Here is a 27,992-nt window from a genome sequence, read left to right on the forward strand (position 1 = left end):
GAACCACACAGTGATGGAGCTGGTCAGGATGCTCCTCTATAGTTCCTCTGTAGAAGAACCACACAGTGATGGAGCTGGTCAGGATGCTCTCTATAGTCCCTCTGTAGAAGAACCACACAGTGATGGAGCTGGTCAGGATGCTCTCTATAGTCCCTCTGTAGAAGAACCACACAGTGATGGAGCTGGTCAGGATGCTCTCTATAGTCCCTCTGTAGAAGAAGCACACAGTGATGGTCAGGATGCTCTCTATAGTCCCTCTGTAGAAGAACCACACAGTGATGGTCAGGATGCTCTCTATAGTCCCTCTGTAGAAGAACCACACAGTGATGGTCAGGATGCTCTCTATAGTCCCTCTGTAGAAGAACCACACAGTGATGGTCAGGATGCTCTCTATAGTCCCTCTGTAGAAGAACCACACAGTGATGGTCAGGATGCTCTCTATAGTCCCTCTGTAGAAGAACCACACAGTGATGGTCAGGATGCTCTCTATAGTCCCTCTGTAGAAGAACCACACAGTGATGGTCAGGATGCTCTCTATAGTCCCTCTGTAGAAGAACCACACAGTGATGGTCAGGATGCTCTCTATAGTCCAAAAATGGTCCAAAAAGAGCTGCTAATGGAACACACTTCAGAGGCAAAGGAAGTTATGTTTCATCCAGGGTTTTTTACAACGAAAATGAACTGAATAACTTTCTGAATGGGGTTTGCATGTTCTCCCCGTGTCTGCGTAGGTTTCCTTAAGTTTCCTTTTTACGTTTTCTCTAGGTAAATCTATTATGCAAATTGTCCGGTAAACTTTCCAGATGAGCTTTATACATAGTTTTTATACTCTACTAATTCATTACATTTCAGTGTTTTTAGTTGTATAAATATAGGGCTAGTTGGGTCTCTGTATCCAACTCCACTGATGACTCTAATTGCTCTTTTCAAAAAATCAGATTCATGTACTGTATGTTTTGCAGGCACTTCCTCACACTTCAATACAATAAGTCAGATATGGACCTATCAATGAGTTATACAACAGAAACAATGCACTCTTATTTAGAGAATATTTACTTCATGCAGCACAGCTAGTATTTGGAAAATCTTTACATTGACATTATCAACAATATGTGAAAGTGTTCATCAATCATAATATCTAGAAAATGTATATTTCACCTTTTATATTTTCTTCTGAATAGAACATAGTGCTGTCATCCGCAAATCGAATGCACTTTAGCACTTTTTCTTGTGCTCATCAAAGTTGCGACTCCTACCGTAGCCCTGTGGGGACCTACAGTTCGCTCCAGGCCCCGCGTTACCCGTCGCCACAGTGACCTGAAACATGGCCGACGCATGGTGTAATCCTATAATCCTGCGCAGTCTGGCTCACCTGTGGCCTACATGCACTTCCGGCGTCTGCTCCTGCTAATCAGAACCAGCCTCCAGGTCTCTGCATCTGCCAAAACAACAAGTGCGACTCACACATTTACAAACAACTCCACAGCTGCCGGACCATTGTTGTCATTCAGACCAACTCTCAGTGTGCTTGCTTTGATTTGCCAATTTGGGTTCTAATATGGTCAGTCAATCTGTCACTCTGCTCTGGCGTGGACATGTGGGTGTTTGGGCAGCGTTGTAGTGGGCACAGTGAGTCGGTTAATCCCCCCCCCTCTCATCCTGAATCTAAAGCCTCACTGTAAACCATTCCGATGACCACAGGAGGGACATATGGAGGCGGCTAATCCACAGCATCGTCGACCTGTCACCTGCGCCGGGGGATTACTGCTGATAAACTCTTTGTGGGGCGCACACATATCATGTAATCCTTTAGATAAAACCCCAGTAATAATAAAGTGGTGGTCGCAGGTAAAAACTGAGACATTGGCTGTTCTGCTTTGTCAATCTGCCGTCTCTTTTTCTCTGTATCTAAATCATGTAAACAATAAACCTGTGAAGCGTTGTTCTCCGTGTTAATGTGCTGAGACCACCGTGTGTTCCAGTGGATTATGTTTTCACTGCAGATTAGACGCAGATTAATCAGATTATCCCCAACAATGCACACTTTTTAATAAGGAAAAGTAACCAGGAGTCCCACTGGAGCCGCCCCTTTCTGAAACAAAGCCTTCATCAGCATTACGCCTTTTATATTCTGGGCCAGATGTTCGATAAAGCAACGAGCATGCTGTTTGAAGGTTGACAACTATAACTACCTCAATTATGCAAACGGCTCCTCCTCTTCATTTGCCTCACGCAGTGCAAAACATCATCTTCACAGAGCTGAAAAACAAAAGTGTTACATTTATATTTTTGATGACGAGTTCTTAAAATTTCTGCTAAATAAATGTGTATTTCTATCAGCAATCTGAGTGTGTGAGCCAGTGTGCAACATTATTAGCCAGTGAGATTCTTAATATCTCCTCATGTCCTTGGGCTAATCCTTCCCTCTGCCTCCTCCTCACTCTCTGCTGCGCCGGATAACATTCTCATATCGTCCACAGCAGTGTGAGACCATGGACCAACAGGGAACAGATTTACCAAGGATTTGTGCAGCACACTTCACATACCAGATCCAAGAGGGCAGCAAAAATGAGTTCTACAGTTAGGCTTGTAGGTTAGAGCGCGGAAAAAGTCGGGCAACAGTGTGTAGATTCATAGTTGTGGCTAAATCCGTTAGTTGTAGTACACCTCATCTCAATCGTTGTCATGTACAGTTCAAATTGAGCAAACTGCACATTTTTCTCGCCTGATGTCATCGTTCATTTGCATCACAAGAGACCGAGATGCGCGACATTCCTGAGTTTTGTTTCCTTTTTCAATGGCGGCACAAGCGGCGGCCGGAGCAGGTTGACGTGGAGCGCGTTATTCTGATGCTAAGTGCTTCTGTCCCGATAGAAGGTGCTCTTTCATAAACTCCAGGCTGTATGAGCAGAGGGCCCCTAATAGAGCTGCTCTCCGGGGCAGCAACCGACGCGAGGCCTATTCACTGTCTGTGTACACGCCCCCCCCTTCATATTCCCCTCACAATAACACACCGGAGGACTGTCGAAATAACCATGTCATCATTTCAGCTTAGCCTATACAGTTGGTGGTGCAGTTATTTCCCTTTGTGCTGACCAAGCTCAAGAGAAAGGATTTTGGCCTCACTTTATGGTTCACATTTTACCAACTCAGTCCTCTGCACCCGATGTATAGTCCTATCTGGCATAGAATTGAGCTTTTTTTTTTGTCTTCAAGCACCTCCTGTGTCGTCTCCATCTGTTGGTTCCTTTAATTAGCAGTAGGCTATTTAGTGAATCTGTGCACACTGTCCCACAGGCGTGTTGGCAAGCTATACAGGCATATGGACTCATCACAGTGTGTCCCTCCCCCAGATGTATCCTAAACTCAGGCTATAACATAGAGACGTCGCACTTTTGATAGATTTGTCTCGGCAAAAAATGCAAAAGAGCTCAGGAATCAATATTATGTCACAAAACATGTGGGTACAAATCTTGCTTTTGATGCAGCTGGATAGTCAAAACTTTTATACATAGGCGATCTTAAAGTCTGTCTCCCTTACTTTGTACTGTGTAAAGTGTAGACGATTCCATGATTAATTGCAGTTTGCCAATGGCATACAGCAATACCATGTTTTGGGTACTAGCAAGCATTATTAGCAGTCTAATATTAGCTAAAACAATATTAAAAGAAGAGTTAAGAGCCATAAGAAAAGTCTGTTAGCTGCCAGCTTCATTTCTAGTGTTCAGCTTCTTTAAGACAACTATAGCTTTAGGTATGGTATTACAACCATGGGGTTCGAATCCCAGCCCCCGCAGGTGCACGCTGTTGTTGTGTCCTTGGGCAAGACATTTCACCCACCCTGCCTCCAGTGTCGATGTACATTGGTGTGTGAATGAGTGTGGATGGGTGACTTTCCTGTAAAGCGCTTTGGGCCTGATGAGGGTAGAAAAGCGCTGTATAACTTGAGACCATTTACCATGGAATGCGCCACAAGTCTCAGAAATGTAAACAATTCCAAGCTCCATTTTATTATAGTCTAACCTGGAGTTTCCTCTTTGTTAGATTAGGGTTTACAAGTGATGTAATCGTTCCATAGTTATTTGATTTTTAGTGGCACTAATGGATTATGGAAGTTTGAAATGATTAGGACTAGAGAAAAGAACGATGTTGCGGATAGCGTCTGATGGCTATTAGATTACTAGTGTAATGATGTTATCTTAGGTGTATGTGTTGTATAGACTTAAAAAAAACTGTTGCACTTTATAATTCTGCACTTTATGATTTGTAACTTGCTAATATTGCACCTTGTAACTTCCACTTTTTATTTATATATTGCCTTTTGATTAAATTTTGTTATATATTTGAATTATGTAGGACTACAAATGGAAATTAGCATAGTGCTAAATCTGGTGCAGCCATCTTTTTAATGTAACTGCACACTCTCCTTTCAATAAACTAAACTTAACGAATCTAAAACCACGTATTTTTGTGCTAAATATGTTGATTTTGGGGGGGAAACAAAAGAGGCTACTGTTTTAAATCTAAATTGTCATTTTTGTTTGTCGTATTTGAATGAGTTTGATGCTAACTCGTAATGAACAATGCTAATCTGCGCTAACGCAGCTAATAACAAACAGAGCAGGGACCGCCCCCCTGGCATCACGTGACCCCGCCTCTGCCTCGCTCTGGTGCGCTCCTGCTGCTCCATCAGTCCATCCATAGAGCGGATCGTGCGCGGAGGAGAGCGCGCGAGGCGGCTTTCGCGACACCCGAGCCCCTGCACAGGAGCGGAGCGGACGTCTACGTGTTGAGTTGGGAGCGTATTTTTTTGTCTTGAAGACCGATAGTTGCTGGATCTACACGGCAGTGGAGAAGAAGCGGACCCGGTGCGAGGGCGACGGCGGCGGGTCAGTGTGTGAGTAATGTTGCCGGGGTTACACACGATCAACAGTGGACATGCCAGAGGGGGAGGCTTAGCCCGCTCCCCACACATGCGCCACCCGCACTGGGGGACGTCTGGCTATGAAATCCACCTTTTACATTGTGATATTGGAAACTGGCTTGTTGCTTTATGGCAGTACATTCCAACTTGTTGTCAATGAGGTTCAAGCTTTCTGTGATATTGTCAAAGGAAATGTATGTTTTTTTGATTAAAAGTCTATAGCTAAAAAAAAATACATTATTGATGTTTCCACAGACGTATGGTCCAGGCTTATTCTACAAGCCTTCACTTTGCATTATTACATTGTCATTCATGATCAGATTTATATACTACGACCCATCTTTGTGAAAAATCGCCATATTTAAATTTAAAGCAGTGTGCAGTTATTTGGCCTGGAGTGCACCTGTTGGCTGCTGTTTTACATTATTGTAGAACCCACCACGCAGTTTTGTCCTCTTACATTATTGATTGTAAGACATTAGTTAAATGTCCCTGTCAAAGTGGCTCCAAAGAAAAGTTAAAGTTAGTTGGTTTAGCATTACATTGCAGTGTTGTTACATTCAAATATAAAGAAGTAACAAAGTACAAGAGAGACTGCACAGCCCCAATAGTTTGAATATTCAGAATTTGTAGCATGCACATTTTAACATAACATGTATATTTCAGGGAGAAGCTACAGTAAAACAAGGCAAAAATTGGCAAACAAAATGCTTTTCAAACTTTTTTACATGAGTTAAATGTTCCATACTTTTACTCAGTAGGTCACCATGGCTGTGTTGTTAGGGCAGTCACTTGCACGCTCTTGATCACGTCACGCTCGTGCCTGGCGTTCCTCTGAGCCAATAAGGTCATCTGATTAGTTCAATCCCTCTGCCTCTCAAACCCCTCGCAGACAAGCACCATACACTGTTCTCCTGGGGCTGACGTCAGTTCACCTCTGTGCAACCCCTTCACCACCATCATCGTAATGCTTTTGTCATCCAGGCTCAGCAAAACACACGGGGGCATCTTCAGCTTCAATACAATTAGGGTTGTACACATTTTTTTTACATTGAAATCGATATCTGAACTGTGGTCTATCTATTGCTATGGGACTCCTTCTGCTTCTTCTCTCAAAACGCCAGCTCACACTCTGATGAACGTCACAGAAGATTACTATGGTGTTCCTTCATACTCTAGACACCTTTTCCAAACTTGACTCTTTTCCCCACGCTGATGATTCGCCTGTTTGAGACTGGGCTCTCTCTTTTCTGTAAGTTTTGCGTGGCTTCCCTGAACAACGAGATATAAAACGAGGAAGTGTGCCATCTGCTGGTTGAACAGCTTTAAAATGTCATCTAACATAAGGATATTATCGAGACATGTTACCATCAAAATAACAAGGCTAGGCGGTATAATGTACAGTAAAGCACAAGGATGATTTACAACCTTTAATGAATTAACTTAACAGGAAAGGGAAGGTGAGGTTCTAGAAATATGGGGTTAAACAACAGCAGATGTAACTTCACTGGTCACCCTGCACTCTGGATGGATCACTGACTCACATAACTCTCTCCAAAGGTGGTCATCCACACGTTACGCCACACACAGGCTGCCAAATGCAAACTAATGTAAAGTCAACACGATGACCAGAAGTTGGATAATAACTGCCACACTTGCATGTCCATAATAAGGCAACGCAATGGAGCGCGAGAGGGTTTCTTGTTAATGCTTAATGGTTTTGGAATGCTTGGGTTCAGAGGAAGCGAGCGATGAGAAGCCATCAGTTCATTCTTGTGCCCAGTGATGCCTAGTGATGCATACTGACAAGACACGCGCTCATAAAATGCTACAGTGACCAGAGCGCGCTGGAATGTTATTTTAAGAATCTCCTGAGAGGTGAGCACATGAAAGGACAGAAGGAATCCTGCCGCAAACTGTATCGATGATAAGACGTCGTTTGCTAGGAAGAAAAAGTTCAAAAGATTACAGCTTCTATACGAGTTGCTTTTACATCCCAATGCAAGAGACACTTTATCCAATTGTTCACATGAAAAGTGAGTAAAAGTAAACAGTCCTGGGACCAAAACACATTAGCTTTTTGAGTCCTTATGGGATATGATCTTTCCTTTTCAGCCTTTTGGAAGAGAGGGATGGAGTGAAAGAAGCACTAAACTGTGCTCTTATCAGCTCCATTTAGTCCGGATCTCCCCTCGGGCCGCTCCGCAGAGAGATAGGGGCATTTCACACATGAATCACTTTGGGACGAGCGTAGGGGACACACAGGGACAGAGTCTTCGGCAGAGTTTTTAAACTGTGATTGTGAACTCATAAACCAATTAAACATCGGATTGAAGGCAAGATAATTGGAGTAAAAAAATCAACTTTGGAAGAAGATTGTGTAGTCGAGAGCTGGATTTAGAAGCGGCAAGCTCCAGGCTAATTAAACCTGGAATACCCCATGTCCTCATATTCCCTACTTTATCAGGCAGACTGACGCTCTAAGCCAAAGTGTTGTGAAATTTGCATCTCTAATATATACATGATGTAGACTGCAGTCACAGGAAATAGTCTCTCAACATCACATTCGCTCATGACACCGATTTCTTTTCCTAACAGTAGTTGCAAGTCTATAGATTTCAAATTCTTAAGAGCTTAAGGCTTTTCACAATCATGCTACAGATGAAACTCATACTAGGAGCCGTGCCAAATCCTTTTATGTCCTCCCTCAACACAGCCTCTTCCCCCTGCACTTATCAGACTCGGCGGTATCCTCGCTGACAGATCAAAGCGGTGTGTTGATCCACGGGCCTGGTATTGATGGGCACCCGTCTCTGCCGCAGCCTGATAAACACTCCCTCAGCTGGGAGGTATTGTACTTGTGGTAGACACGCTGACGGAAATCGCGGAGAAATCACACTCAGCCTTTAGGGACTGAAAAGGCTTTGGGACGGGCTGCTTTCAGGCAAAACATATCACATGAAAACAAGGCTTTCTCGTCGCTACTAGCAAACGATTCATATTCAGATACAGTTGCTATGGTTAACACACGTCATAATGTTATTCTGCCATACAGTATTATGATACAACTACAGGAAGTACTTGAGAAGTTCAAACATGGCCTATGGTCTTGCAGGAGCTAATTAGATGTAGCCTAATCATGCTGGCACTAGATGAAAATGTGCATATAAATCAAACTCCAGTCCCTTCATCTCTTCTGGAGGACAGCTCGAACACGATAATAAGTGTGGAGCCTTTACTCCGTAGCCCTCAGCGCTCCTGGGTCTTTAATGTGCAAATGTAGCCCTGCTCTCACCTCATTCTGGACAAATAATACAGCTGTGGAAGAGTCTGCTGTGCTTCTCCCTTCATTTCTAATCAGATTAAAGCCCCTGCTGACACGATGTTTTCATTCTCAGATTTAGCCCTGATTGACAATAAAACTGGCTCGTACAGTTATTTTTTATATCTGGCAGCATTAAAGTCAAAGTGATGAGGCCGAGTGAGGATGGACTGCAGACGTAATCCAATTTCTTTGCATCTTTCTATTCTGAGCTCAAGTTAACAAAGCAAAATCTGCCTCTGACTGCTTCGTCTTGCATAGATTTTTCATACACTGGTTTGGTTGAGCACATATGGTTATAAATTATTACTAACATGATGAGTTGATTATCGTTTTACTTCCCAGTTCGAACAAGCAAATAAATATGAATCTTAGGGTTCATTATGTTCTGTGAAGATCATGTAACATTTGTTTTCCAATATAAAATGTTGGGTTGGTGGTGGGAACTGGGAATTGAATCATACTGCCCTATCATTATTATGGTTGAAAATTGTTAAAATAATGTTTATCCACATCTTTTTGTTTGTTTAGATTGGTGTATTGGGAGTAATGGCTGCCAATCGGATCATCAGAGCAACCAACAGCAGCCACATCTTGCCCCGATGCAAGTCCGAAGGAACCCTCATCGACCTCAGCGAAGGTATCAACAGCGCCAGCCTCAACAATGTCAATGGTACGGTCATAATCTTTTTTTTGTTTCTGTTTTCCTTTCCTTTCTCATTTGTAAAAGATTTCAGCTGTTAATAAAGGCTCTTCTCTTTCCAGTGCCTTCTCCAAGTGCCTTAAGGCTGGATGCCCCATCGTCGCTGGGAGACGTGCAGGAAGTAGTTGCCATAAAGGATTATTGCCCCAGCAGCTTCACCACACTGAAGTTCTCTAAAGGCGACCGGCTTTTCGTGCTGGACACTTCTGGTGGAGAGTGGTGGTACGCACACAACAACACGGAAATGGGCTACATCCCTGCAACCTACGTACAGCCGGTTCATTTCCGCAGCTCGACACTCAGCGACAGTGGCATGATTGATGGTTTTGGGGAAGACAATGACGAGGGTTTGAAGGAGTTTGGAGAATGGACTAATGGCGTTACTTTAAAACCTGCCGCGATTTGTGCTCCTTTCTCTGTAAATCCGTTCAAGGGTCACTCAGATCAAAATGGCAGATGCATAAGGAACTCTGCGGATCTTATTTTGTTTGAGAACCCTCCGTCTACCGTTTCCAGCTTCAACACTTGTACAGTTACTAACGGATTCAACCACTGCCACTTCACCAGCACCCCCATCACAAGTCCAATCCAAGACATCACCTCTGACTTTGACAGGCACAACCCTTTTTTGAGGAGTAAGCGCTCCCATAGTCTTTCCGAACTTTCCGTCTTACAGGCACAGTCCAATCCTACGCTACAGTCTTCTGGTTTCTTCACTGGTCTGAAAGCCCCTTTACCAGAACAGTTCCAAAGCAGAGAGGACTTCAGGACTGCTTGGTTGAACCACCGCAAACTAGCCAGGTCTTGCCACGATCTGGATTCCTTGGGTCAAAGTCCCGGTTGGGGGCAAACGCAACCCGTGGAGACCAATATTGTGTGTAGGCTTGACAGTAACGGCGGGGTTGTCCAGCTCCCAGACACCCACATCAGTGTTCACATTCCAGAAGGTCATGTAAGCCCTGGAGACTACCAGCAGATATCTATGAAAGCCTTGCTCGATCCACCCTTGGAGCTAAATGGCGACCACTGCTCCACTGTCAGTCCGGTGGTGGAGATCAAACTTAGCAACATGGAAATCAAATCGTTCATCACTTTAGAAATGAAGATATCAGTGTCCGTTAAGAAAGGCAGCAATCATGAGGCAAGGGTGGTTTGCGTCAGGAGCGACGGCAAGGAAGGACCTTACACTCCGATCCCCAACGCTTACATATACAAAGATACTGTCCAAGTCCAGCTAGGCAGTCTTGAACCTTGCATTTATGTGGCAGTGGTGATCCGTTCTGTAAATATTAGATCACATTCAACAGTTTGGGACCATGTGCAAAGAAAGGTAACTCTAGGGTTGTACGGGCCGAAACACATTCACCCAACTTTCAGGATAGTGGTAGCAATGTTCGGGCATGACTGCGCACCTAAGACCTTGCTGGTGAATGAGGTGGGTCGCAAGGCATGCTCCACCCCACCTGTCTCCCTCCAGCTATGGGGGAGGCATCAGTTTGTCCTAGGCTATCCTCAGGATCTAAAAGTAGGCCTTTATTCCAACATGTCCAACTACCAGGTGAAGTCTGCAGAGGGGGCTGGCGTCATCCAAGGTTTCCAGGTCAAACTAGGAAAGGTTAACCGGCTTTTGTACATGATTTCTGCACTCGATCCCAGCAGTTTTTCCGACTTTACAATAAGGGTCCAGGTCAAGGATGCATTGGACTGCATCCTCACCCAGTTTTGTGTTCAAACACCACAACCTCCACCAACGACGACATCAAAAAACACAGCTGCAAGAAGATTCTTAAAGAAGAAAGAAGTTGATAAAATAGTTCTGTCACCGCTAGCAGTGATGTCCAAGTTTCCAAAGTTCCAAGATCGCTGTATCACAAACTTAAAATTTGGCAAACTACTAAAAACAGTTGCCAGACAGCACAAGAGCACCTACTTACTGGAATACAAAAAGGGGGACATTGTTGCGTTACTTAGCGAGGAGAAGATTAAATTAAGAGGACACTTGCGGACAAAAGAGTGGTACATTGGATACTATCATGGAAAACTAGGTCTAGTTCATGCAAAGAATGTTTTAGTTCTTGGCAAAGTCAAGCCCATTCACTGGACCGGTCCAGATTTAACTACCACTCTGTTACTGGAACAGATACTGAAGCCTTGCAAGTTCCTCACTTACATATATGCTTCTGTGAGGACAGTTTTGATGGAGAATGTTGCCAACTGGAAGGCCTTTGCGGACGCACTGGGATATGGGAATTTACCGCTACATTATTTTTGCCGGACCGAGTTGGACAGTGAGCCGGAGAAGGTGGCGTCCGTTCTGGAGAAGCTGAAAGAGGATTGTATCAACATGGATAACAACGAGAGGAAGTCCTTCCAAAGAGAGCTCATGATGGTGAGTCAAACTTCAATCAAAAAATATAAATCCAATATTCTAAAAGGATCCCTTGTGTTTTATTTCCCATGTAAAGCGTCTTTGAGTGTCCAAAAAAACGCTATAAGTTCGGTGTATTATTATTATTAATATATTATTATTATTATAACTCAAAGATACAACAAAGCTTTTGAAATGACACAAATGCAACATGAGATGTTACAAGGTCAAAGAAGATATTTAAGCTTCTAACTAAAAGTCTTCCAACAAGATAAACTCCAAAAGCATTAGGACACATTGTGCCTGTGGTGACTCAGTGGGAAGAGCACTGAGTATTACAGTGCTTTTTAGCACTGTAATACTGCCAATTACAGCCGTCTCACAGAGATGGGAAACCAAAGTCAAAACTAATAAAGGCCCCATGCAGCTCCATATCCATTAGACATACCAGACAACATCAACTCTTAGAGACAGCTCATCATTGGACTGGTGGAGAGCAAAGGGCAACCTCCAAGAGATGAAACAATATGAGTCCCTGTGAAGTAAACTTCGTTTGGCAGCAGCTGTAGTGTGGTGTAGTGCTTCAAGTTATTGCGTGTTGTAACAGGGCACACAAAGTGACCAAGGCATTACTAAAAGTAAGAGGCACTATTATGTAATAGTTTTTAAACTCTATATCTAGGGCAAGTTTAATCCAAGGGATGTGGAAACTCCATTAGAGGACAAGGCATTCATTCTTTTAAGACGTCTTTCTATAATGCAATTTCTAATAATCTGCTTGTTTCTACATGCAATTTACTCTGGAAACAGCTTTGTGGGAATTAAACATTTATCAGTCTAAGCTACAAAAATAAAGATTCACTGACAAGATTGTATCAAAGGGTTTTTGTGGGTGACAGTTGGTGTATTGCAGGGGTAGGTAACGTCATAGAACCTAGAACCTCTGGCCCTCAAGATGATTGTGAGAAATATTAGTACACAAATCGAAGAGTACCTTTATGTTTTTAAAGAAACACGACTCTATAAAAGATATACTGCCAATTACTGGCAAATGTCCAAACAAAACACCCAGTTAGATCATATATTATGCACAACACTGCCATTTGTACAAAGTGGTGCTCTACTTTGGGCTAAGATTAGCAGGTCCGGCCCTTCGTCTTTTTACAATGAAGAAAATCGGCCCTTCACCAAGCACCACCTGGTGTATTGTGTGCTCAACCTTCTGCCTTTATTTAAAAGAGGTAGTTCATTTTGAAGTGTGTGTGTGTGCAACTTGTTTAACACTGGAGCACTATGATTATATCCTTACTAATTGTGCATAGTAGTTTTCATTCCATGTAGTTATGCACTAATTCCCCACTGAGTGACTTTGATAAGACCGTCCTTTGAAGTAGCGTTCCCATGTGAAAGGTGAGTGGACCCAGGGAGGCCAGGCTGGACGCCCGCAGGCACCCGACACCACCCTGCACTGCAGGAGGTTCTAAAGCTGTGGGTCGGGTTACCGCTGTGGACACGAGAGCTATGAGAAAGTCAGGGAGGAGGGGCCAGGGGAGGCTTCAATAATACAGCCACCAACAGGGCAGAAAGGGAGACGGGCGGGGGCTGGACATTCGAGCAGAGTAGTGTATTTGAAACTTTTTCTTTATTTTGGGAATTTCTTACTTTCGTTTAGCGGGTCGTGTGACAGAAAACTACATGGGAGATATAGTATATTGTTGCTTCTCACAGCCTCAAAGATTCTGCTTTCTGTTTCTGAGATGAAAGTGAAGTTGTTATTGGTTGTTGACGTTCCACAGAGTGAGATAAGCGGGACATAATGTTGCGTGAGACTATGCTGTGGCATCAGCCGTGTCTCCAGCGCGTCTGTTCCCTGTTGTTCTGTTTGAATAGGGGCTTGTTAGTGTGACAGCCCCTCAGTCAGCTGTCAGCTCCGGCTGCATATGACCCCCCCCCCCTACACATACGTACACACAAACATAACCCCTGCATTGTCTCTCTGTCTCACATTCCTATTTTTAACATCACCTCACTACTCTGTGCACTTTTGTAACCTCTTTTGCATTTAAAAACGGACAAATCTGTTTTCAAAAGGTTTTGACTGTGGGGCCATCACCCTTTACCCTACGCAATGATTGCTGCATTTTAAGTCAGGGCCGCTGCTGAGCTCCACAGTTTAGTGGCCTGGCGTATGACCTCTGACCCCTGCTGAGGTCAGAGAAAGAGCGTAGATGGTACCGTGTGTCACAAGCTCCACAGGCGTGACGTACAGGAGAGGAGTCAGCACTTAAGCAGCTGCTCTTTGTGTGCCTGCATGGCAACACTTCGCTCCTTCACAATCAGTAACACTTAAGAGTTTGTAATGTTCCCTTTCAAGACACAAAGTACAAAAAATACAATGATTTACAAATAACTAAATAGTTGTGTTAAATGTGAAAACATGTTTCACAATAGCAACCCTAAATACTTATTTTCATAATAGGATATATATATAAAAAGTTAAAACATTGCAGTAAACACTTGTTGCGTACACATGAAGAAGGGTTATGCTGGTGTTTTTCATTAAGTTTATCATGGCTGCCTGTGTGTAAAAGATTCATCAATGGGCGAGTGATAAAATAAACATGAGGGATCGTTGTCTACTTCCAGGAACATGACTGCTCCCTTCTGTAGCGTAAAGCAGCTATATACGACTATAAACATAAACGCCAGGATTAAAACAACCAATCAAAATATAGCAAACTATCAAGTTAGTAAAATATTAAAGTCATGAAGCCTTTGAATGAACCTCTCATATGGTCCAGCCCTAACAGAAATATGTTTTCCATCATAGGCCCTGTTGAAGATGGACTGCCAGGGCCTGGTTGCCAGGTTGGTGCTGGACTTTGTGTTGCTGACCACTGCCGTGGAAGTAGCCTCTCGCTGGAGGGAGCTGGCGGATAAACTGGCCCGAGTGTCCCGTCAGCAGATGGAGGCGTACGAGGCTCCGCACCGGGACAAGAATGGATTACTGGACTCTGAGGTGAGCCAAAACTAATATTTACTATGTGAGATATAAGGAGAGGGCCTGAAGAAGTACTGTTTATTACAATAGCACATCGGGGCATTTATTCATGGAATGGTTTACCTCTGTCTTTAGGCCATGTGGAAGCCGGCCTATGACTTCCTGCTGACCTGGGCGGCTCAAATTGGGGACAGTTACAGAGATGTGATCCAGGAGCTGCACACGGGACTGGATCGAATGAGGAACCCCATCACCCGCAAATGGAGACATCTGACCGGGACTCTCATCCTGGTTAACTGCCTGGACACCCTCCGCAGCAGCGCCTTCTGTCCCAGCGGCCACGGGGACTACGCCGTTTGAACAGAAACTGAAGACCCTCTCATAGATGTGGGCAGAAGCTACTTGCATTTTTCCATTTAACCATATGGTATTTTTTATGAGCGAAATCCACTGTCATCACCCCACATTGATCCAACCAAAATTACTTTGTAACGAATAATGCAAATTCAACAATAAATACAGAAGGTTGTCATCACAGCAATACATTAGACAGCCATACTACTTGCTTCTGCATTTAAACTAAGCCACAATAGTCAAGTGCCTTGCAATTTCCCCATAAGTAAATAGTGTTATAAAATGGCATTACTGGTATTCCGAAAACATGACTTTCAGTGTTATTAGTAATAAGGCACCAGCTTCATGAAGGTGCAACAATGTATTTGTACTGGACATTTTACATATTGCCCAAATCTTAACTTTTTAGTGAAGCTTATAAATGTGAAATAGGGAATTGTAGAAATAAAAAGTCTTGGTTCTTTGGGAGGCTGAAATGAAACATATTTGTGTATTTATGGCATGCATTTTTAATAAATAAGTTTGGGAATTTTGAGAGCTTCAATGTTTTGCATAATCAAATACAGATGCACATCAGTAACAGAGTCTTTTAAATGGAAATGCTCCCAAATTGACTTGCACTGATACGTGTGGGTGTGGCGCCCTCTGGTGGTCAGGTACAACAATTGTTAAGTGAAAATGGCAGGAAATGATCAAATACAGATATCCTACTGCTGCACGCTACACCTAGTTTGGGCCTTGATCTAGACCAGGCTAGAGTTTAAGATTATTATGGTGCTATCAGAGTTACTGGGTCTGGTCACATTTCCAGCTTTTGCTCAGTGCATATTTGAATTAGAACTGTATTAAGCATATTTCCATTGGACAAATACATGTCAGGACACAGGCTGCTCTACAACATGCCATACTCTTTATTTCTCTGACCTGCTCACTATCTTGCCGTCTTTGTTGTGGCTCCGTGGACAGTAGGCAAGAAGAGGGGGGGTGGGGGGGTGGGGGAACTAGAGAAGAGTGGGTGGTGGTCTCAGAATGACCGCTAGGGGGCCCCAGATCTGATGATGTAACAGTGTCTCCCCGTCTCCCCACTGAGCACAGATAGGGCTCACATAAGAGGTCTCACTCTCACTCACTTCCTCTGCACCATCACAGCACTAGAGAAAGCTTTCCTCATTCCACGTTTTTCGCATGATTTTGAATTGATTTGAACTGAATCTAATATTTCTTAATACGCCAAACAGTACACGAGCATCTTAAGCATCATTCCACTGTTTGCGTCCTCTCCTCAGTACAGAGTGAGACGTCTTCCTCCACAACCCGTCTGTGCACACACGCCCAGCCTCAGCATCACTGTCCAGGGTCCTCCCGATCAGAGCGTGTTACAGGATGGACCCTTCCTTTCACTAACCCCCGGACCCCCGAACCCAAACATAACGACCGCGGAGGACTTGTACCCGCCTGTGAGCCCTCTGATCGGGGGGTAGTTATGTCGCCATGCCGCGGCCACTGCTGGTACCCTTCGTGCGCACGCTGCTGCTGCTGCTGATTTGGGGCCTGGGGGGGTTGCGGGGTCTCGGAGCCTCTGACACGGACGCGGGCTCGACTACTGCCGGGAACAATGATCTCGTCGCGGCCGGTACAGAGGCCTCGTCACTGGGTAAGAGCTCCACAGACCCGGGCCGTGACTGTAGGGGGTGCGTGCGCTGAGATGCTCTTTGTTTGGGGGGGTAGATCCGTACAGGCCGGGGTTGACTCATGAGGCGCAGGTGTGATGTAATACGATCATCATAAATCACCATTATGGCTCGGACAAACATAAAGGGGACAAAGGCTCAGTGGTGGAGATGCATTAATTAGCCATATGGAAATATTAAAGTTGTTTTAGGAAAAAAGCTCTTAGAAAAACAAGAGCAGATCAATGCTTTTAGTAAATTCACCGCGTTGGAGTAAACAAGCTCTTTAGGCTTTTTTAAAATCAGAGAAACAGGTCAATCTAATGTGTTGTTTAGTTTATGTGTAATTATAACAATTCACAATATGAAAGGCAATAAGAAAATGAAACATTAACATTGAGATGCACAGTGAGTGTTGAAAATGAGCGGAAACTATACTGTTCCGTATTTTGCTTCACAATAAAAAACAATAAACAAGTACTGTATCTATCCTGTGGCGTGTTGGCCAATTACATAAGCCTCTTGCCCTCATAGCACCATAATATTTACCAATATCATAATTGTATTTGCTCCCTAAGACTATAATACTGTTGTGAACAGTCAAAGCAAACATGAATGTGTGCAGAGGAGATATGGATTCATCTGATCAATAAGCACGTATGCCTTATGCCAGCTCCTTCACATGTTCTCTGCTGACACAGGACTTTTGGCTCTCGGCGGAGGTCAGACTCAGAGCAAGGCTTTTCAGGAACATCCACTGCACTGTCACATCCACATTTAATTTAACCAATGATGTGGTTAGCTCTTACCTCACAGCAAGAAGCTCACACATTTAGTTTGTGGATAATATCAGGCCTTTCCGTATGGAGTTTCCAGGTTATCACTATCACAGAGGTTCTAAGTTTCCTTCATCAACCTCCTAGATGTTATGGACCAAGATCCTGGCTCTGTATCATTAGGTGAGACAGGTTCCTCAGCATCACTGGTTAAAAGGTAGGTCATGTGCAGGCGGGGCAGAGAAAAAAAGCAGCATTGAAGCATGCTACAAATGAGGAGCAGTGAAGAAAAAGAGGTCTGCAGGAAGAGCAATGACTGTTCCCGACCACTGCATGAACAAAAAGGAGGATTTATTGGTACAAAGAGATCTTCAGAGTTCTGGTTTCCTGATGTATTTTTTAGTTTGAAGTCTGCACTCAGAGGAAAGATTGCTGAGGGAAATGTCAGCTCGACCGCCACATCGCTGAAGAGGAGCATGCACAAGAGGAGCACGCACATGAGCAGACAGTCAAATTCTCATGTTTTCTGCCAGATGATCTGCTGGAGCTAGACTACAGTCTGCAACCAGAAGCCGGAAGTTGTTTTCAAAGTCAGAATGGCAGAATGTGCTGACGCAGGGGCAGATTTTCCTGTATCCATTTTCATGAAAAAGAAAAACAAGTAACCTAATCTTTTAGTTCATGATCCCATTATTTCCGAGACATAATTCACACACAGCTTCCTGTTGTTTTTGTCCCTTGTTGTGACCAGAGCCTCCGTTTGTCCTGCGGGTCCTGCTGAGGGACAGTGTGTCACGGGCCCCTCTGTCAGGAGCCTCTGTGGACCTGTATGTGAACCACAGCCTCAGGAGCTCGGTGCTCACCAGCCCCAGAGGAGATGTCCTTCTGTGGGTGACCTACAGCCCTGCAGTCAGCCTGACTCTGGTGGGACGCATGGAGGGGTACCTTCCCACCCCCCTGCCCTGGAACACCGGCCGCAGACCACGTATGTTTTCTATGGGACACAAGCACGTGCACACTGCCTTTGTGTTGTACCAGCCTGAGGTGACCTGCAATGTCACCATTTTGTGAGATGAAATGCATTTTGTCACTATTGTAATCGTAAAGAAATCTTAAAATGGTAATTTGCTCTTACTATAATCGTCAGTATTCCTGGGGTAAATTTAGACCATGTTTCTTTTAAATTTTCTCCAATAACGATATCAGCCATGTTATTTTTAGGCCAGGGGTGAATTCTGTTACAACAAACATGTCAAATTGAGCCAAATGAGCTTATGTAAGCTGTTTGAGTGCACCTTCTGTATTATTTATGATTATTAATAATTCATAGCTGTCTGAGCGGGCGCTCATCTCGTCATTAGAGCGGACTGTAGTCTAAGTACATACCATAGTAAAGGTATTGTGGTTTTGTCTTCTATTGTCTTTGAATGTCCAAAAAAGCACTATATGAGTTTGATGCATTATTACTATTGTACTCATGTTTGTCTATGAAAAGCATTTCCCCTTCTCTTTGTCCCGGGGCGTGTGGCGTGGGGGGTGGGGTCTGTGCGCCGTAACCAAGGGCAACGCTGGGGGCCCCCTAGGTCTTTTGTCCTGTCCCGTACAATAAATCTCAGTCAATTTCAATCTTAACGCCATATTCGTGACAGTTAGAGGCCATTATAATGTCAACAAATACTGTCAAATACAGCTTGCTTTGTGCCTCCGCCACATGGATGCAGTCATTGGCTCAGAGTGCCACCTGCTGGTAGCATCACTGATCTGCAGTTCAGGATCATTGGTTTGGAAGATGCATTAAAAAGATGCACTCAGGTTAGGACTGAATCAAAATATAAACTAAATGGATGCCTATTGCAAATCATAAAGGCTGTAATTATTTGCCAGTTTATGTCTTATTAAAACAAATACATATTTCACGCATTGGAGTCTTATGTGAAAAAAAATGTGCTAACCGTTTAGTTTTGGCCATACAAATATGTTGTGAGTGTGAATTTCATATTTAGCTCAATTTAATTTGAATGCTTCTGCATGTTTTTCCAGTGTTCTCAGCAGTGACGTTAGCGCTGCTGCCCCAGAGCCAAGGAAACATCTGGCTGTACGAAGACTCTATCCTCATCACCGGGAAGTTACCTGGTAAGACGATACTTGATTGACTTTTGGCAAGTGTTTTATTGTTTCATTTGAGGCACTGTGGATAAATATATTCGATAAATATAGTTTTTGTTCACTTTGTTTTTTGTGTTTCGTTTTTTTTTTTACAGACAGCTCATCACAGCCGAGAGTCAAATTCCCCAAAAGCCTCCTCCCGATCTCCAACACCACCAACATCTCCTCTGTAGCAGTTTTCCTCACTGTCCCACAGCGCCCTCTGGCCAAGGACTGTGGCAACTGCACCCAAGGCGTCATCAGCAGCAAATCAGGTAATAATGCAGATGTTTTTATCAGTGCTTCTGAAAACTATACAGGCATCCCATTGACTGATATTGAAATAATTGTATTGAACTGAATGCACTGCATGTCCCGTGTGTCTGCCCCAGCCCTGCGCAGCCTGGACCTGAAGCCTGTGGCTGCGGTCAGTGTGCTGCTGTACTCTGGAGAGGAGCAGCTCCTGATCAGAGGGCCCATACACATCAGCCTTCCCCTGGGTCCCAACACTCGCCTGAGGGCCGCAGACACTGTGCCTGCATGGGCCTTCAACAGCAAGACTGGTGGGTTTTTATATCAGTTTGTTAGTATTGTCTGGATACCAATCAGTAGCAAATCGAGAAGACTCACAAGCTTCTTGATTAATGTGTCCAGGGGCCTGGGAGAATCAGGGTCTGGGGATAGTGAAGACCATGGGCTCAGAGCTGGTCTGGACCTACACAGCGTCTCATCTTGGATACTGGCTCGCAGCCCCTCTCCCCTCCTCTCAGGATAAGGACAAGCCTTTTGGTAGTACAACACTGTTCTTGTATGAAAACCTACTCCTAAAATAACTGTTTCCCCCATAGAAAATCTCTGGTGTGTGTCTATTTGAGTTCTGGTTTTGTTTAGCTCGTTTAAAGTCTAGATCATTAATTATTTACTTTATGTGTATAGATTACATGGGACATTTCAGCTCCCTGGACTTCCTCCCATACCACTCGTATCTTCTGACGGGAATACTGGCTGGGACTCTGGCTATAGTGATCGGCTTTCTGTCTGTGCTGCTGTGTTACTGCCGGTAAGACTACAAATATATACACAAGCTCTAAAAATATCAAATATTTTTTGCTGGGTTTGAACCTTGTCTTGTTTATATCTACATTGAAAAATATATTTCATATATTTCAATACAAGTGCATGGCTGTGTTTATGTGCTGTGTCCAGAGGGTCCCACCGGGCGCCCCGCAGGAGAGCGCGCTTTTCTAAACTAACTGTGGTGAAGAAGGACCAGACCACGTCCACTCACCTCGAAGAGGGCTTGCTCTCTTGCGACCCCTCCAGCACCCCCAGGCACAAGGTCAACTACAACATCTATGTGGAGGAGCCCCTGGGCCATTCTGGGACCCCTCTGTACGAGAACATCAAGCCCTCCCAGCCCCCGCCCCACTACAGCAACAGTCAAGAGGTGGCACGGCTCCGAGACAAGGCTGAACAAAATCGAGCCAATATGAACACTGAAGACTTCTACCCAGACAAGCTGGTCCACCTGTACAACCAGCCCGTGGCCATCCTCCAGGCTCCAGAGCTGTTCAGTGCCCAGGACATGGGCTGCAAGGCTGCCACGTTCCCCCGCAATGGACTGGACGAGGGAGAGAGCAAGAGCAACACTCAGACCCTCCCCAAAGGAGGGGCCTGCCCCCAGCAGAGCAGCCAGGATGAACCTCAGCCCCTCCAGGTCACTGCACCAGGCTCTGGCCCGAATGCCAATGTACTGTGGAGTCGCTACAGCAAACTGCTGGAGTCGTCTGTGTCTGTGCCTGGGACCCTAAATGAGGCGTTCGGCGGGGGCCCTGGGGACCCCATTGAACTGCAGGGGATCTCAGAGCGGACCCTCCTGGAGCTGACCCGGGGAAAGACAGCGGTGCCTCTGCCCAGGGCCTGGTTTGTGTCTCTGGAGGGTAAGCCTGTGGCGCAGGTGCGTCACTCCATCATAGAGCTACAGAACAGAGCCCGTCCCACCAGCAGCAACGACACCAGCCTGGACTCAGGGGTGGACATGAACGAACCACAGCACAGGCCCTCCGTCAAAGCCTCCTCGCTGTCCCACCTGGGACGAGGACGCTATGGAGATGAGCAGGACCTGAGCAGCAGTGAGAGCGGCACCACCACCACCTGCACCCCCGAGGACCCCTCCCTCAGGAACATTCTGGACGGTAGCAGCGGAGCCATCCCCAACATCCCCGAGGAGAGGGATGGCATGGACACGTCCAGCGCTCAGGAGGACAGTGAGTCCAGAGGAACGCCCCCTCCACGTCGCCTCAGGAAGGTCAGGGACAAGGGCAAGAGTAACAAGAGAGGAGCCAAGCATGTCCGCGAGGCACGGGCCTTTGCCAAGCGCAGTTAGAAAGAACACTTAGCTCAAGGCTGTTTGTGCTTTGGCTCATCTCTGAAAACAATCTTACTTAGCCATGGGATATGGGTCAGTTAAAGTGAACTGAACTGCCGACCCTTCAGAGTCAGTTAAGATGAATTCAGTAGAGATGAAGATACAAAAATAGTTTGAGACTTGAGCCATGGAGAAAGGTAACAATTGTAACTATCCTTAAATATGAGCTTCGCCAAAGAATGCAGAAGCTAGGCAGAATACATGTCCCATCTATGAGTGTGCACCATGTCTGTTCACATGTGAAGATCACCAGCGACCGCCTCTCTGATGGTCACAGAGGGATCTAACGCTGGGCCACAGTGTAGTGCACTTATCCTCACCACAATGCCTGCTTCATAATGCCGAAGCCTTTTAGTGTGAGGACAGACATGTCATGCTGCTCATCTCGACAAAGTACTTCAAATCACTTACTGTAGCTTTTCCATCTGCGCAATCTTGCTATCTAGTATATTGGCTTCTGTGTTCCACGCTAATCATGGACTATATTTTTGCAGACAAGTTTAGAGTCCTGCCAAACAAACAAACACAGAAATATATCAGGATTTTACTTCAACTTGAGTTTTTTATTCATTTTGAAATATCAGCGCTTCAACTTGAGTCACTTGAGTATCTTCCACCACTTGACATGTATATTTCTCTAAATAGGTGGTGAGAGACTAAACAAATACAGTCAAATGCATGAAGTGAATGTTTTCTTAGAGCTTAGGGATGATTTCATTATCAACATGATTTTAACATGTGTTGCGTCAATTATTATGCTTAGCTACATAGTTCACCAGGTTTCAAAACTATAGCTATTACTAGTAACAGACACAGGACAAGCAGGGCATCGCACTCAAATTCACCACAAACTAAACTGTCTTAGTCCTAAAGTCCTTGTTGGCCTTTGTATTTCTTTAAGGCCGCTAAATTAATTTATTAACAGCATAATAAAAAGATTTATTGTTCTTATTATTTCATTAAAGTGAAGCCCCATGTTTCAAATATTGGTGCCTTGGATATTTATCACCACCTGTTCTTACTGATTGTGAAAACTCTTGACTTTGTACGTTTAGAGGGTAGTTTTGAATCTAAAATGAGGCTGGTGTGTATTTGGAATATTACATTTGAATGAATGACATAAACCTGATAATATCTACAACACTGCCGTTTGCATCTCACTCAGTGCGTATCAACTGGGATCATTTTCGACACTTTTTGTGAGGCTTGAGTTATTTTCAAGTTGCAAAATATATGTGTAGATATGTGCCCTTGAAACCCCCGGTTGAGAACCACTAAACCACACTATGGCACATTAAACCCTGAGCTTAAACCTGCTTCACATATTTGACTTTCATTGGAGCAATATTTCCCACAGTTATGACTTTAAAGGAGACATATGTGTAAACTGCATTTTTAAGCTCGTACAAACTTGGTCTGGAGTAGTTTCGGACACACATGCACCCCTTTTGAGGAGGTCTTTTACTCAAACAGAAAGTCAGGTTTGAAAGAATCAAACCTGACCATAATGCTGTGAGACAGGTGCATTAACCACTAAGCCACAGTGCCACTGTAAACTATGTGGTAGATGCTGACCAGGTTTCTCATCACTACAGCCAATTATACAGTGAAAATTGTCGTAACGATGAAAAAACATATTCTAAAAGCCAGAAACAGCATATGTCTCCTTTGAAATGGAACGGTCCGAGCGCTCTAGTCTTCCATTGAGGTACACTGTGTACCTAGGTGAGCTTGTATCTTGCTACAGATTTTTGTATTTGTCTGTATATAATGAAAGCTGTTTTGTACTCTGTGGGTGTGCTTTCAGTTTATTTTGCTGTTCCATTTAAATGTTTACCTGAGTGAATGAACATGCCATGAGCTTTGCTGTCTGTGTAGGAGTATACACGAAAAACGGCACATTTTTAAATGTAGCAGCGAGTTTAGCAATTACCAATTTGCTTCTTCCACATTTTTTTGCTCGACGTAAATGTGAAGAGTCATTTGGACTGTCACTCCAGTTTTACAGTGACTTTGTTGAATGTATTTGTACTGATTTCTATGTGTTCTGTAGTGTAATTCTTTCAACTTGAGGACTTCTCTCCAAAGTGTGCACCTTTCATTTACTCTGTAATTATAGTGTTCTTAGTCTCGCCTTTTGTGCACTACATTAATAAAACTGCTTATGAATAATTTAGAGTCATCTGGTCATTCAGGTGCATGAGATGTTGTATTTGTTATCTAATGTAATATTGCTCAACTGACCCATGGGATTCAAGTATTTATTATGGACTTGATACGTATTTAATTCAGTTCATCTCATGTCACGAGGTCCTTGTACAATGCCAGTCACAACGAGCTGGGAGGGCCCTGCGGTGTTGACAGTGCTTCTGATTTTGGGCTGCGCTCTCACTCTCCTAAATGGAGACCCTTTGGGCTGGGGCTGTGGGTCCGACAACACACCTATACACAGACTAGGGTGATCCCCATGTACCGCTGTAGGGGAGGGAGCTTTGCCTGAATGAGTGATAGCTAAGCCCAAAGGCAGATCAGCACTCTGGCAGTTAAGGTGTTGTGGAGAGTTTGAAGGCACCTTTAGTTGTTGTTTCTTCTGCTGCAGAGCCACTCCGGGCACAAACAGGTCACAGAGGCTGTTTTTAGTTGCTTGTTTGGAAGAATGTCTGGTATTTGGATGTGCCACTTTTGAAGTAGTCTTCCTATTACAGCCTCTCCTTGTCTCGGAGTTATAGAAAGCATATCCGTCAAGAGGACAGGCGTTGGTCGTCCGCAAGATTGGATCCACACACTCACAATGGAACTGAAAGAGTAAAATGTTAATGCTTTATATCTGTTCATTGCATAGAGTATTTATGCATTGGTACTATAACACTGTAAACACATGGAAGCGTGGTATTTAATATTTAGTTGTTGGGTGAAAATAGCACTACAATGAATGTATCCCTTATATAAATAAATCTGGTCCAGCAACATTTACAAACACTGTACAACTGATGCAGGAAGACTAAGTCGACCCTGCTGCCATCTGTAAGAGGCACATCATCAGATTCAGCAGTGTCATTTATGTCCAGGTTTAGAGCTGAATCTACAGTCTACAGTTTTCTTGATGGAAGCAGCTGATTGTGGTAGACACCTTGTGGTTGCAGGGCAGGACTCGGACCCTTTGTCCCAGAGTGAAGCTCTGCAGACACAGCCTACACTGCATCCCGTCCAACAGCAGCTGAGAGCCTAATCGCACTAGCATTCCAGGCATGTGAGCCAGCACCGAGTGAGGAAGAAGCTCCTGGGACAGGGGAGCACAGAGACCTCTGCAGGACGAGAGACAAAACTGAAAATCTGATCACAGTGCCACACAGGGACTTCATTTTATACACACTTGTTATTTTCTTCACTTGTTCCCTTTGACACGAGGCGCCACTCGTCTTTCCTGTTCTGTTTAAAACAGTGACAATAACAAAAATAATGAACCCACTGACGCACATATGAAGTATGTGTTACATAACAAGTTTTTTATCAAATATTGTGAGATACAGAAGAGCAATACCAACAGATCGAACAGCTAACAGATGTTGGGAATGGCAGCAGCTTTCTGAGCAGCTCTCACAGAAATACACACATGTGCAGACCGTGCATCTGCAGGAGAGAAGACAAGGACTGAACATTAACTGTTCACTTCAGATTCCAAGTCTGTGTCTTAAGTGAACTTGCCTGAAACATTTTCCAGAGATGGGGCAGACCCTGCAGTTGTAACAGGACACTCCTAAGTGTTTGTCTGGAGTCTCCCTCTCAGCTGCTGTGAAGAGCTTAGCTGCGTTCTTCACCTGCTCCCACAGAGACTGGACAGAGCAGAAGTCCTCTCTACAAAGTGGACACTTCACCATCACCGAGTCAGTTTCTGACCGTCGCTGATGATTCACCAACACCTTCATGCACGAGAGGTGCACGTTATTACCACAACTGAACCTGATGGAAAATAGAATTCAGAATCTGAGTTACAGCAACCAAACTAGTGTAAAGAATCGCAAATGTGTGTCTCAGTGCTCTGTAAACATGGACACATCAGAGAAAAGCCCACTGATACCTGCAATAGGCCACAGGCTGCCCCCTCTCCCGCAGCCCGTCCTGGCAGATGGGGCACACGTCTTGGGGCTGGATGTCCCTCTGGAGCACCCCTTCAGGCCCCTGGAGGCTCAGGCCTTCAGGAACAGTGGCAGTGGCAGCGGTGGGGGTCCTTGTCTGATGAATCTGGTGTGAGCCGTGGAGAACATCAGAGATCTGTCGCTCACTCAGGCCACACTGGAAGCTACCTACAGCACAAGACAACAGTCAATCTACTGTAAATCATTCCCTCATAAATTAAAAACAAAACAAAGACATAGTTACTTTCTTAACTGTAACTTTCAAATATCAAAATTAAAATGAAAATAGCACATTATTTGTAACTCACATTCATGGTCCTTGGGTAACCGAAACTTCTTCATTAAAACCCTAAAACACACACATTAGCGCTGTGTGTCACTGTGTGAAAACAAATACTTTCATATAAAGGTGATACCAGCAGATGTGTTTGCATGGCTCCCGCTCCCTCACAAACACAGGACAGGTGCAAGAATGTGGCTGTCCCAGGAATACCTGATATATACACAGAGAAAATTAGACTTAACCCCCCGCACACTGGATAAGAGAACAGGATTACCTTGTAGTTGTCGTCCAGTCCGTCCTCCCTGAGAAGGAAGCCCGTGGGTCCGTAGGTCCTCAGCAGGAGGATGGTGGTGCTGAAGGCCTGCTCCTGGTGGAGGCTCACTACATCACTGGCAGTCTTCCTCCACACGCTTTTCTTCAACATCCTGTACATGGTAAAGACAAAAAGTTCTCAGAGCAGGGACTTTTCATAGAATACAATACCTCTGACATGATATAAACCTCAGAAGAATACTAGTTCTGTTCCCTTATTTCTACATTCCATCATCAGTGTTGGGGAGAATACTTTGAAATTGTATTTAATTATAGAATACCGAATACTTGCCTTAAAATGTATTTAGTAACGTATTCCACTACTTCATCCAATTAGAGTACAGTATTCTGAATACTTTGAATACTTTCACGTTGATTTGCATTATAGAGTTCGGGAAAGTCTACAGTTACCATGGAGATCGGCCATCTTTGCAGCTGTTAGCATACATTTCCATTGGCTAAAAACAGTTTATAAAGTGGAGAAAATAGCCGTGGAACAGCTCCGTTAGCTGCTGAGATACTGCTGGTAAATACATCTAACTCATTGTGGTGTCCAAGTGTTTTAATGTGAACAACAACTCCGGTATTCTAACTTCTAAAATCTCCATTAGTTTACAACTGCTGCTAATCCCATAATGCTTAGCGATATGACGTCACATTCCCGAACTCTATAATCATGCATAAAAGCGGCGTATGGTGAAAAACATGCAGCTACACTTGTTACACCGCCTGTTTGCCACTAATTCAGAATGCATGAAAGCACTTTGCAAATACCCACAGCCCAAAAATAACACAGCTATGACACTGAAATTTAATTATTAATTAATTGTAACGTATTCTTTTGATACTAGGAAAGTAACTTTATTCTAAATACCTTTACCAGTAACTTTACCAGAATACAGTTACTCAAAATTACACAGTATTCTAAATACATATATTCAGTGACTCCCCAACACTGTCTATCATTCACAGTAGTAACAATAATGTATGGGCAATAATAAATTAACAATAAAACATTTTGACCAGTTTATTCTCGTTCCCCTCCATGAACGCATCATCTAAAACCTGTCATAGCCGCGGTACAAACCAACGTATTTAACGTCAGTCATGCCGGTTGTTATCCGTGTTTCTTTTCATTTTAGTCTTGTAAAATTCACAGAAATTAGCTTCAGTCAATATTGAATTGGCATCTTCAACAACTCCTAATAAAATATGGTGTAGTCTAAGTAAGCTACTGCAAACACTTCACAGCATATATAACGTAAACGTGTAGCCATAGCATAATGTTGCAAATGTGTATTAGCCCATGGTATTAGCTAGCATAATTAATGTCAATTGTTCTGTCTGCCTAGCAACTTAACTTAGCTTGGAAAGTTATGTAACCGACTTCCGAACATTAAAAACTTACCTGAAGGCAATTTTGTTTCGTAATATTATTGAAAAGAGGCTTTCTCATATTATGTATGCTAGCTTGTAGTTCGAGGGTTCTTCACCCGCACAGGTGCTCCCCGTGAACGGCTAATGACGGTGGTCACCATGGTAACAGGCAAAAGAGCCAACAAAGGGATTT

General features: G+C 44.0%; 3 protein-coding genes across 3 annotated transcripts; 2 read left to right on the forward strand and 1 right to left on the reverse strand.

Annotated features, from left to right (window-relative positions):
- The first annotated feature begins 8,777 nt into the window (after positions 1-8,777).
- sh3bp4a (SH3-domain binding protein 4a) lies at positions 8,778-15,075 on the forward strand. The gene is made up of 4 exons (XM_079581537.1): positions 8,778-8,919; positions 9,012-11,338; positions 14,148-14,336; positions 14,454-15,075. The coding sequence occupies exons 1-4, from the start codon at positions 8,796-8,798 to the stop codon at positions 14,676-14,678; spliced, it is 2,865 nt and encodes a 954-aa protein (XP_079437663.1). The 5' UTR covers positions 8,778-8,795; the 3' UTR covers positions 14,679-15,075.
- A 919-nt stretch (positions 15,076-15,994) lies between these two features.
- fam171b (family with sequence similarity 171 member B) lies at positions 15,995-22,944 on the forward strand. Its single transcript, XM_079581563.1, has 8 exons — positions 15,995-16,326; positions 17,870-18,103; positions 19,159-19,251; positions 19,380-19,538; positions 19,656-19,826; positions 19,918-20,052; positions 20,200-20,323; positions 20,470-22,944. Exons 1-8 carry the CDS (start codon positions 16,164-16,166, stop codon positions 21,647-21,649), a joined length of 2,259 nt encoding a protein of 752 aa, XP_079437689.1. The 5' UTR covers positions 15,995-16,163; the 3' UTR covers positions 21,650-22,944.
- Positions 22,945-23,930: 986 nt separating this feature from the next.
- On the reverse strand, positions 23,931-27,903 carry zswim2 (zinc finger, SWIM-type containing 2). The gene is made up of 10 exons (XM_079581755.1): positions 27,831-27,903; positions 26,385-26,535; positions 26,244-26,320; positions 26,136-26,176; positions 25,770-25,995; positions 25,397-25,651; positions 25,237-25,321; positions 25,065-25,120; positions 24,822-24,996; positions 23,931-24,488 (listed from the first exon to the last, which is right to left on the reverse strand). Exons 2-10 carry the CDS (start codon positions 26,532-26,534, stop codon positions 23,985-23,987), a joined length of 1,569 nt encoding a protein of 522 aa, XP_079437881.1. The 5' UTR covers position 26,535; positions 27,831-27,903; the 3' UTR covers positions 23,931-23,984.
- Between the last annotated feature and the right edge of the window lie 89 nt (positions 27,904-27,992).

The sequence above is a fragment of the Gobius niger genome (assembly GCF_951799975.1).
Source record: "Gobius niger genome assembly, chromosome: 23".
In the NCBI taxonomy this organism is placed as follows: domain Eukaryota; kingdom Metazoa; phylum Chordata; class Actinopteri; order Gobiiformes; family Gobiidae; genus Gobius; species Gobius niger.

Bases quoted from the DNA above. Each gene is read 5' to 3' on its own strand.
- sh3bp4a (XM_079581537.1), top strand. From the start codon at position 8,796: ATGGCTGCCAATCGGATCATCAGAGCAACCAACAGCAGCCACATCTTG. The intron at 8,920-9,011 runs GTACGGTCATAA...TTCTCTTTCCAG, and splicing joins CAGCCTCAACAATGTCAATG to TGCCTTCTCCAAGTGCCTTA. The intron at 11,339-14,147 runs GTGAGTCAAACT...TTTCCATCATAG, and splicing joins TCCAAAGAGAGCTCATGATG to GCCCTGTTGAAGATGGACTG.
- fam171b (XM_079581563.1), top strand. From the start codon at position 16,164: ATGCCGCGGCCACTGCTGGTACCCTTCGTGCGCACGCTGCTGCTGCTG. The intron at 18,104-19,158 runs GTATGTTTTCTA...ATGTTTTTCCAG, and splicing joins GAACACCGGCCGCAGACCAC to TGTTCTCAGCAGTGACGTTA. The intron at 19,539-19,655 runs GTAATAATGCAG...TGTCTGCCCCAG, and splicing joins CGTCATCAGCAGCAAATCAG to CCCTGCGCAGCCTGGACCTG.
- zswim2 (XM_079581755.1), bottom strand. From the start codon at position 26,534: ATGTTGAAGAAAAGCGTGTGGAGGAAGACTGCCAGTGATGTAGTGAGC. The intron at 25,996-26,135 runs GTGAGTTACAAA...CTTGTGCTGTAG, and splicing joins GTTACCCAAGGACCATGAAT to GTAGCTTCCAGTGTGGCCTG. The intron at 25,121-25,236 runs GTTGGTATTGCT...TGTTTTAAACAG, and splicing joins ATCTGTTAGCTGTTCGATCT to AACAGGAAAGACGAGTGGCG.